Source organism: Phoenix dactylifera, chromosome 17, assembly GCF_051530095.1.
Source record: "Phoenix dactylifera cultivar Ajwa chromosome 17, Ajwa_hap1_PhDact_Kaust_v1.1, whole genome shotgun sequence".
NCBI classification, from domain to species: domain Eukaryota; kingdom Viridiplantae; phylum Streptophyta; class Magnoliopsida; order Arecales; family Arecaceae; genus Phoenix; species Phoenix dactylifera.
In genome coordinates, this window is record NC_143206.1 from 18291476 (window position 1) to 18302317 (window position 10842).

Below are 10842 nucleotides of genomic sequence, written 5' to 3' on the forward strand. Positions count from 1 at the left end.
CGACCACAGTGGGAGTCGAACCCACGACCTTCTGATCCGAAGTCAGACGCGCTAATCCACTGCGCTATGCGGTCGTCTCGTACGATGCGCCGCCGCTCTATTACTAGTTTTTATAACTTCCTCCACCCTGTCGGTCTGTCCTCGTGCCTCGGCAGCGGGAGCAACCGACGCCCACAACAACCACCGAGAGATCTCCATCCATGGAACCGGTTGTCTGATCTCCCCGCGGAACAACCAGAGATCCTCCTGGCCCCTCCGATCCCGCCATGAAGCAGCTCCACAAGCAACCCAGCCTCAACCAGCAGCACCAGATCCCAACCCACACCCACACCCCCTCCTACTCCAGCAAGTCCGCAAAGCAGCAGACCCGCTCCTCCTCCTTCCTCCGGTCCGCCGCCTCCTACCTCCTCCGTGAGCAGCGCCTCCTATTCGTCCTCGCGGGCGTCATCATCGCCTCCTCCTTCTTCCTTCTCTCCCCCTACTACCACTCATCCCTCTCCCGCCTCTCCTCCTCCTCCTCCGACGAAGGCCCCCACCGTTTCCTGCCTTCCTTCCGTCACCCCTCCCTCGACCGCTCCTCGACGACCAAGGCGTCCGTCGCCGGCGGAGGCGGAGGGAGGAGGGTGCCGGTGGGGCTGCGGAAGCCGGCGCTGCGGATCGTGGTGACCGGTGGGGCGGGGTTCGTCGGCAGCCACCTCGTGGACAAGCTGCTGGCCAGGGGGGACAGCGTTATCGTCCTCGACAACTTCTTCACGGGGCGCAAGGACAATCTCGTCCGCCACTTCGGCAATCCCAGGTTCGAGCTGATCCGCCACGATGTCGTCGAGCCGATCCTCCTCGAGGTCGACCAGATCTACCACCTCGCTTGCCCGGCCTCGCCGGTGCACTACAAGTATAATCCCATCAAGACCATTATATCCTGGTTCTGTTTTTTTGGTGATTTTTTGCTTCACTTTTTCCCAGAATTCTTGGATTAGGAGTTAATATCAAGTGAATTGGGGAACATTTTGCTTGTCAGAAGCTGATTTACATTGGGGTTGCCAGTAATTACGTTTTGTTGGTATTGTTTGGTTTTTGAGGTAGCGAGTTTCTTTAATTTGGAGGTGAATCGAGGGATATTTTGCTTATTTAAAGTAGATTTTAGATTGGATATTGAAGCATTTATGAGGTGTGAAGTTGTTAGAGATGCACATCTGCTCGCTACCTGTTGTTTCCTTGGCAACATCTTAACTGAATTTAATTTACTTTATTAATTTTGAATTGTTTAATTCTTTACTCTTCCTTGGCATGGGAGAGAGACTATTCTCTTTGTGCTTGTTTGTGTGTCTCTGCCATTTTTTTCTTTAGTTTCTTTTTAACTGAGTTTTCCCTTGATTTGTATTTAATCTTGCTAATGATAGGCTTCTCGGTATAGTAGCATTGATAAGTTTTCCTCTTCAAGACATTTGCTTTAAATCCTTAACCATGAATACAAGACGAATGTGATGGGAACCTTGAACATGCTGGGCTTGGCAAAGAGAATTGGAGCTCGCTTCTTGTTGACTAGTACTAGTGAGGTTTATGGCGACCCGCTTGAGCACCCTCAGAAAGAGACTTATTGGGGCCATGTCAATCCTATTGGTAAGCTATATATCAATGAATGATTGTTAGTTTCTTTTATTAAGGAGGATAAATAGTCTGATGCATGGTTCGCGGTACCATCTCAAGCAGGATGGTACAGAGCGTACCATACCAGTTTAATACCGGTATTCGGTACGGATGGCGTACCGACAATCGGTACATTAAAAAAAAAAATTTATACCATACTGTACTGATACAGTGCTAGTGTGGCACCGGTACGGGATCGAGTACCGAGACGGCGAATCTTGGTCTGAAGCAGTCATTGCATGTTATTATTGTACATTTTGATGTCCGGCTTCATTTGTTCTCTGCTTATATTGTGTAATTCTGTGCTATTGCTCTTTCATTGCTTGATCTGTCAGTCACCCTATAAATCTTGTTAATTCTATTTATTTATCTTTTTAGGTGTTAGGAGCTGTTATGATGAAGGGAAAAGAACAGCAGAAACTTTGTCTATGGATTACCATCGTGGTGCTGGCGTTGAGGTAATTGCATTATGACACCATTCAACTTTGTACTATATCGGGTATTGATGGTGCTGCATAAAGTATTATGCGATCGTGATAATCATGATCATGTAGCAGTTCTGCAATGCATTGTGCATCTTAATTTTAACTTATTTCTTTATTTAAAAACTAAAGTATGTGGAAACCAAGCGTTTTGGAGCATATGCACTAATTTTCTCGGTTACATGCCTTTTTGTTCATCACTAACCCTTGCATGGGATTTGCTTTGGCTTAATTGTTATAGTCAATTTGAATTTTAGCGTGTCATTTACCTTGTTGCATGCGCCTTGCTGTTTGATCAGTCAGTTCATACCGAATCTGAAACTTCATAGTAATTGTCTTTTCCATTTCTTCATCAAAGTTCATCTGAAGCGATTATTAGAGGGATGCATTTTGTTGTCAGATGTTTACCAAATAAAGTTTTGTCACATAGTGTTTGTAGACAAAGAACCATCTACAGTCATAACTTTAATAGAGAATGAATTTTGCCATTGTTAGCATGAAAACTCCCACCAGGGAATGATAATTTTCTAGAGTCATTAATGATGAGCATGATAACCGGTCATCCTGCAGTATAGAGCTACAACAATATGCCATCATCCTCTTCTATATCCTTGTATTTAGTCTACTATGATGGAAGGCCTCCTAATGACGGTCGGAGACACTCACAAGTGGAAGATGCATTGCTCACAATGTGTTGCTTGCTGCAGCAAAGATGCTTCTATTTGTTCTGTAATGCTCTGGGATGACTTAGGCTCTCAAATTTGCTAAAGGATTTAAATTAAGATGGTCTTGTTTTAATTAAATGCTAAGGGCATGCATTAGAGAATCTAGATATGTACTCACAGGAAAAGGCAGAATTTGCTATGAATGAATGCACAATATGAAGTTAACTGAAACTTGCTGTGTTCATCATCTTTAAACAAAACCATTATTTGTCAAGTTTAAAAGGGTTCTCTGAAAATGAGGGAAGGAAAATCAATGTTACAATTCAATGGCAAATTTTCGGAAATGAATTAGTTTGCCACAAAATGGGGAAATATGGACTCAGCTTTTGGAACAATTTTTTTTGGCAGCAATATATTAACATGTGTTATGCAATAGACAAATAATTTATTTAGTTTCATCTGCTCCTGCGTTTGGATTCTATAATTCTATTTTTAACTGCTGTCATCATCTTGTCCTTTTGCCATTTATTTAAAAACAAGAGAACTCTGAAGGGAAACAGAACCTCATGTGTCAACTGTTCTCTCTTGACCATAGTGGCGGCACATCTGCTTAATGTCACCTGGATTAAAACAAGAATCTTGGGAAAGTAACTTAACGGAAAACACATCATGTGTTTTTTCATAAAAGACTTTGAATTGCATGATGAGGCTAATTGTCTGTGGTATGTATATGGCATACTATAAGTAATAGGTTGGCCCAATAAGGAAGTCAGTCTATAAAGCGACTTACAGAGAGGAAAACTAGAGGCTAAATCCACTGAAGATTAAATGGAAATTAATTTATTAAGAGTTTAATAATATATGTTCTGTGGAAGATGCAGAGAGCAAGGAAAGATGGAAACAGTATATTACGATGATTCATCGGAGAAATTGAATTTGTCTGGTCAGGATTCTATTTTATTGAAATTTTGGTGCAAGGCAACACATAAATCGGGGTGTAATATTATAATAAACTATTGAAATAAAAAAAAGAAAATCTCATCCAGTTTAGTGCACCTAGGAAGGTGTGCCAGATATTTTCTTGGCTACGAATATGATGTACATAGAGAAACATCATGACCAATATATTCTTCTGTCAAGGAGCACTTCATGTTTCACTTTTTCTGTGATTGTAATATAATCAATATAAACAAGCCTTATTTATTAAGTTTCAGGGTTCCTTGGCATCATTTTTTTTAATTAGGCTTGAGATGTGAAATAGAACCTGGTGGCTTCAATTTGTCTAGGCCTCTGTCAGAGTGGATTGGGATTAAGCCAACAATATTTGTTGTGCCCATTTATATATGTGGCTGCATAATAATTACTAAAATATTACTTATTGTTATCTCCAAATCATGATTTTAATAAAATATAAATATATGAATTTTGGAGATAGCATTTACCAAAGGCATTATATGGTTATCTTTCATAGCAACAATGTGACAATAGGAAAGTGAATAAGTGATATGTTTCTATTTCCATATTTGTGTAATTTCTGTATAAAGCATATCATGCATTCAGGTTGCGTTAGTTGGGCCAGGCATGATGAAGCCGAGAAGGTTAGCCCAAAATGAATTTACTAAATGGGTTCGGTCAGGTCAGATGTGAACTTGGACAGTAATGCCTAAGGGGCTAGGTTCAAGGTGTTGGGAAACTACTTTGAACCTAGAAGCCTGACCCAACTCATTGAAAAACTCTAGCTTGTGGCAGCAATTAGAGGTAAAAATTGTAGCGATAATTTGTGCTCTCTGTCTTGTATGGGGTTTTGGAACCTCAGGTGAACTATCATGAAAGTATGAAACACCTCAAATGAACAAAACTTACAGGAAGGAATAATGCTGAATCTTTCTGCTTTCTATCTCACGAGTAATCTTTCCTCTCTGGCTGTTCTTTACAGTTCCTTTGTTAATTTGCCAAATTTAATTAACAAATTCTCTTGCAGAATGATGGTTGAGTTTTTGAACCAGGAAATCATAATTTAATTTTTCATACAATTCTTTAAGTTCCTTCTCTATTATTGCACTTCTTGCAACTTCAAGCTAGCTTCTTATGTGTATGCTAGAAAATTGTTTCATGGAAATGAAAGTATGGCAATTGCATTTTCAGGTGCGTATTGCACGCATATTCAATACATATGGGCCTCGCATGTGCCTAGATGATGGTCGTGTTGTCAGCAATTTTGTTGCACAGGTTCATTTTACCTTCAAACATAACTTTCATTGTCATACAGCTTTTCTTGTGCAACTTTAAACACTGGTTTGACAGATATAATGATCCAAATGTATTAATAATTATGCTTCACAGGCCCTGCGTAAACAGCCCATGACAGTTTACGGTGATGGAAAGCAAACTCGAAGTTTTCAATATGTTTCAGATTTGGTATCAAATTACTATTCTCATCCTACTTATTTTTGCTGCAAATCATGCATACCTTTTTGTTTTGGCATCCATAGATTGTTTCCTTGGGAAGTCATTTTTTTTGTTTTGAAACTGTCAAAACTGTCAATTATTTTCCAAGTTAAAGAATTGCAAATGCATCTATCATCTTTGAAAAAAATGATTTTCCAAACTAATAATGAAAGGTTACATACAACTAAGCTTTGCGGTAAGCTATGGAAGATTGATTGATGGACAAAACAAAATTAGCCTCTATGAAGCCCGAGTTAGCAAAGAAACGATAATAACCTCATCCTTTTTCTCTATGCATGTATCTGGTGGCAACCTCTCAATAAATTTGTTGTTGATTTGCAGGACCTAATGATCATGCAGAAAAAGATGAAAAAAAAAAAGAAAAAGGAATTATGCTCCAGAAACGAGCAACTATGTCTAGTCAAGGTTACACTTGCTCGTCTATGACTTGGCATATGGAAAACAGTGGTCTTTTTTGTTGTGGCTGTAGGCCAAGTGTCCTAGCTGGTTGAGCCTTAGCTATAGTATAACAAAGGAAACCATAGACTGTTGGTCAGAAGTCTTGAAAAACGAGACTGTGTCTAAAGACATGCTTAAACTTCTTTTTATCAACAGAAAGTCTCAAGATATATTTTTTTGCCCACCACCCCCCACCCAAAGGAAAAAAAGTTACAAGACTTTAAAAGAGTTTTAAGAAGGAACAAAAATGCCCAAAGATGTAAGGTTATTGTTTAGCATATTGAAGAGGAAACTAACGAAGGCGGGGAATAATTTTGGTTTCTATGTTTGAGAAAATTGACCGATTGACTAATAACATCGGGGTACGTTGTGGGTACGAGAGGTTATGTTTTTCCCATGTACTGTTAGAACTTAAGCTGTTCTTTCTATGAGAATATCAGAAAGCATTGTGACCAGAAGAGTTACAAATTTAAATTTTGTGACAGTCAGTGCAAAATTTTCTTCTTTTTCCTTCGCACAACATTTTCCATATAGAGGATGGAAAACTCAAAATAGGAGATAAAGGGGGTACTTTTCTGGTGGTAGAATTCAGCCAATATAAGAGAAGTTAGTCAATCAACTGCTCCATCTTGAGTTCTTGGATCTTGACATTTGCACTATTATCTATAGCATGATGCCAAGTTCTTGTCCAGTGTCGTGGAACACATCAATCTGAGTTTAAATGTGATCCAAATGTAGTTACTTACTACTTTCTGTTCAGCAGGGTTTAGTGTTTACTATTTAATGCAAATTTTCTAGGTTGATGGATTAGTAGCACTGATGGAAGGCGACCACATTGGACCCTTCAACTTGGGGAATCCTGGGGAGTTCACCATGTTGGAGCTGGCTGAGGTTTTGTCGAAACTTAAGATCGATTAGCTGAAATTTTCTGGTTCCTTCTTCCAAAATAACAATATTTCAACTTCTACACAGGTAGTGAAGGAGACGGTCGATCCAAGCGCAACCATAGAGTTCAAACCCAACACTGCTGATGACCCTCATATGAGAAAGCCGGATATCACCAAGGCAAAAGAGCTGCTAAATTGGGAGCCAAAGATTTCATTGCGGCAAGGGCTGCCCCTGATGGTGACTGACTTCCGAAAGCGTGTTAACGAAGAGAAATAACTTGTAAGAGTAGCGAATCAAGTTTGTATCATGTGAAATGTGCTACCAATTGATTTTATTCATCTCTTGACAATTGAAATTTCTGCAAATCTGAAACTGCTTGCTTGCAACTCTCCTTGATGGCTTCCCGGTCGCAGGAGTGGTTATTTTTTTGATTGATTTCCATGTTATATTAGTTTTTCCTAACAAAACCACAGGTTGCTCGTATATCATTTGCCTTTTGTTTTGATGAAATAGATGTTGGTGTTTTCCTGTTAAATATATTGTATAAAGAAAGTACTTTAGACCCCAACACTCGCAGTCTTAACTGTTGGCACTCCTCTTGGTTGATGAAATGGTGAGGACCCGCCGGAAGTTCATGAAGTGAATGAATCAGCCATGCAACACACAAAACTACCTCCTAAGTTCGTTACTTTGGGATAATGGGGATTAGGCAAATTCTTTTCTTTTCTTTGGTTTTTTGCTTTGTTAAAACCTTCTTTTATAACTAAACGGAAGAAATTTTGGTCAAAATCTGGGTGGGGGTGAGAATTGAATCTGGGTCGCATAGTTTTGACGAATGTATGGAGTTTGCATGAGAAATTCAAGTTCTTCTTTATAGTTTTGACGAATGATCTATTGATTTGCCGTCAGACATCCAATTTCTCTCTCTCAATGTCTTTCCTTTTCTTTTTCTTCTTTTCTTATGGAAATGGTGGCACTGCGACGGTGGAGGTCAAATCTCTCTCTCTCTCTCTCTCTCTCTCTTGTTTTTACTTAAAAGGGAAGCATGGAGCCACCCGAATTTATTGCATGAGAAACTATTTACAAGAGAAGGCAAGGAGATACAAAATTAGCTGTTACACATGAGACGGCAATCAGTTGGGTAAGGTTTGATTCTAGGAACATAAAAGAGTTGCAGAAGATTAGAGATGTTCAGGTGATCGGTCAGCACCACGTTAGATGACTTAGCTCTTGGCCACTTAGATGAGTTAGGCAGGGGATCACCAAACGCCTACTGAGAATGTATTTCTTGGAAGTTGGGGTGAGTATAGAATAGAAAAGATGGTGATTAGCCCCCCCTAATCTGAAAAAAAAACCCAAAGGAAAAATAAACTTCATTCAACTTATGCCAAACATAGTCATCAGTTAGTGCAAACAATACTGGTGATTTTTTTGGAATGATCCATGCCATGCCTTTGTTTTTTTATTAAAAAAATATATGATATTTTGAGAAGAAAGTATTAATTGCTTAATTCTATTTTGCACTAGAAAAGTTCGATTCTTAAATCATGCAAAATCGTTTTCTGATTCAGCCTATCCACGAGATCATCAAACTGATAATTTTCCAGCATTTTTCATTAACGAAAATTGTGAAGTTCCTTTTTAATAAATTAATTTGCAGTTCTGGATTGAAAAATGCTATAAGAAATAAGCTACACTACTCGATAGCCGCTATTGCTTCTGATCATGAAGCCACACTATACACGGTGGTGCATTGCTGTTGATAGTTGTCTATCTCTTAATGGTGGTCATTTAATGTTGTAAAGCACTTTGCGGTGCAGGAGGATTAATGGTCATAAGAAATATAAATGGATCACGGCCATGACAATATATTAAGAATATGACCTTTTATTTATATTAATGCATTCTTGAAAACTTATTTTGGGTTGGCCCCCCGTTAGTGACATAGCAAATCTTATTATGCTGGATGCAATGGAAGGAGGCCGACTCCATGACGTTTAGGGCTGAAAAGAAGGCCTCCTTGGTACACGCACCAAGGCGATGGGATCAGGACCCTCGGATGGGCTATTTGCGGAAGGCCCGTGCGGGTGGACCCTTAGGTGGGCTACCTTTGGAAGGCCCGGATGGAGGGATGGGCACGCCTCTTGGCAGCATCGGAAATCTCATGCGTGCGGGTGGACCCTCGGGTGGGCTACCTTTGGAAGGCCCGGATGGAGGGATGGGCACGCCTCTTGGCAGCATCGGAAATCTCATGCGTGCGGGTGGACCCTCGGGTGGGCTACCTTTGGAAGGCCCGGATGGAGGGATGGGCACGCCTCTTGGCAACATCGGAAATCTCATGCGTGCGGGTGGACCCTCAGGTGGGCTACCTTTGGAAGGCCCGGATGGAGGGATGGGCACGCCTCTTGGTAGCATCGGAAATTTCATGCGTGCGGGTGGACCCTTAGGTGGGCTACCTTTGGAAGGCCCGGATGGAGGGATAGGTACGCCTCTTGGCAGCATCGGAAATCTTATGCGTGCGGGTGGACCCTCAGGTGGGCTACTTTTGGAAGGCCCGGATGGAGGGATAGGTATGCCTCTTGGCAGCATCGGAAATCTCATGTGTGGAGGCAGAGGTCTCAGTTCTTCTATTCCTTGTGAGGTGGCGGAGATATGGTTAATGTAAAGCTCTTCCTTCGTCTGGGTCACAGATCTTGCTAAGCTTGAGAAGCAACAAAGTACGAAGATCACCATAGCTTGTAGAGCTCCCATGCGCTTGAGATAGCCCGAACCAGCCATATCTACCTTGTTTCTTCTCATGACACCAACCGAGCTTTTTTATAGCAGTGGGATTGGGACAAGGGGTGATAGGCGATATATATGCGATATCATAGCAGATTTAGCAAATCTATGAGGAGATTTTTTTTGAGATTTTTTTTTTGATTTTTTTTGATATCATAGCAGATTTAGCAAATCTATGGGCGATATAATAACATTTGTCTGTTTGGTTTTTTTTTTTTTTTTCGTTTTTTTTGTTTTTTTGTTTTTGTTTTTGATGCATGCCAAAGATAAGATCTCAACTGAACGGAAAACTAGCAAGACATTACTCCAGACAGTCAAAGAACATCCCCCGGTTTCGGTGGAAAGTCAACGTGGACAGCTTGGCGAGCCAACCAATCCGCTGTCTCTTTACCTTCTCTGCAAATGTGAGACACCAGTGACAGCTGCTGATTTGGTCTCCGAGTTTTGATGTCTTGTAGTAGAGGAAGAAGACCAACTTTTAACTGGTTGTTGTATAACCCACTGTATAGCTATAGCTGTAAGAGAATCACCTTGCAACCAGATTCTACAATCCTGAAAAAGGATTGATGTATCGCATGATGGCAACCCAAGCCAAGCACCCACAAATTCAGCAAACGGGACAGAAAATAAAGTGCAAAGCCTTTCCACCAGCCAATAGAAGAGAACCATGATCAGTTTCTAATGATAAAAACCCTGCAGCAACACATCATTTTATTCATTAACGAGTAAGGGGATAGATGTCTTTGGAATCGAAGTGATGAATGTTTGCTTCCAGGATATAGGCATTGCTGCACTACTGAAAAAGTGATTCATTGCCGGGATCACCTCATATTTGATGATCGGCCATAACCTCCTGAAAAAAAAAGGATTGGAAGCCATATGATCCTGGAGCCTTTTCACGATGCATGGACCGCAATGCTTCAGCAATTTCATCTTCCATCATGGGCGCAGTCAACACATCATTTTATTCATTAGCGACCTGAGATAAAGGTTCAAGTAGCCACAAATCATTTGGTTGTCCGAGAGACACCCTATGTTTCATAAAGTGATTCAAGATTAGATTTTGGATCTCTTCCTCCCAATCAGTTCTAATTCCTTGCTCAGTTTTAATTGCCATAATACAATTACTTTGGCATCTTAGAACTGTAGCCCTATGAAAGGACTTGGTATTCAGAGCACTCTTTCTTATTCATTGGACTATAGACTTTTGCTTCCAAAAAAAAAAAGCTTTTGCAAACAAAAATCCTTAAACCCTAAACCCTAAACTCTAAACTCTAAACCAATCTCCGATTCACATAATGAAGTTCCTTTTGTACATTCATCTATAATTCTTCTATTATATGTTTGGAATAGATTTCATTTTAAGTGATTTGAAAAAGCAAAATCTCGTTGAAAAATTCTATACATTTGAAACAGTGGTTTATCAAAATTTTAAGAATCAATATATTTCTAAATATATTGATGAGAAAAGT

The 10842-nt window shown here is 40.3% G+C and overlaps 1 protein-coding gene and 1 non-coding gene across 2 annotated transcripts; one reads left to right on the plus strand and one right to left on the minus strand.

The window, feature by feature from the left end:
- TRNAR-UCG (transfer RNA arginine (anticodon UCG)) lies at positions 1-74 on the minus strand. Its single transcript has one exon. It is a non-coding gene; the product is annotated as a tRNA-Arg (tRNA).
- LOC103706625 (UDP-glucuronic acid decarboxylase 1-like) lies at positions 45-6975 on the plus strand. The gene is made up of 7 exons (XM_008790777.6): positions 45-914; positions 1473-1620; positions 2026-2105; positions 4940-5023; positions 5138-5212; positions 6500-6592; positions 6674-6975. Exons 1-7 carry the CDS (start codon positions 267-269, stop codon positions 6863-6865), a joined length of 1320 nt encoding a protein of 439 aa, XP_008788999.2. The 5' UTR covers positions 45-266; the 3' UTR covers positions 6866-6975.
- Positions 6976-10842: the final 3867 nt, after the last annotated feature.

Excerpts from the sequence above, each read along its gene's own strand:
- LOC103706625 (XM_008790777.6), top strand. The coding sequence starts at position 267 with ATGAAGCAGCTCCACAAGCAACCCAGCCTCAACCAGCAGCACCAGATC. Across the intron at positions 915-1,472 it reads ATAATCCCATCAAGACCATT|AAGACGAATGTGATGGGAAC; the intron begins ATATCCTGGTTC and ends AACCATGAATAC. Across the intron at positions 6,593-6,673 it reads CCATGTTGGAGCTGGCTGAG|GTAGTGAAGGAGACGGTCGA; the intron begins GTTTTGTCGAAA and ends ACTTCTACACAG.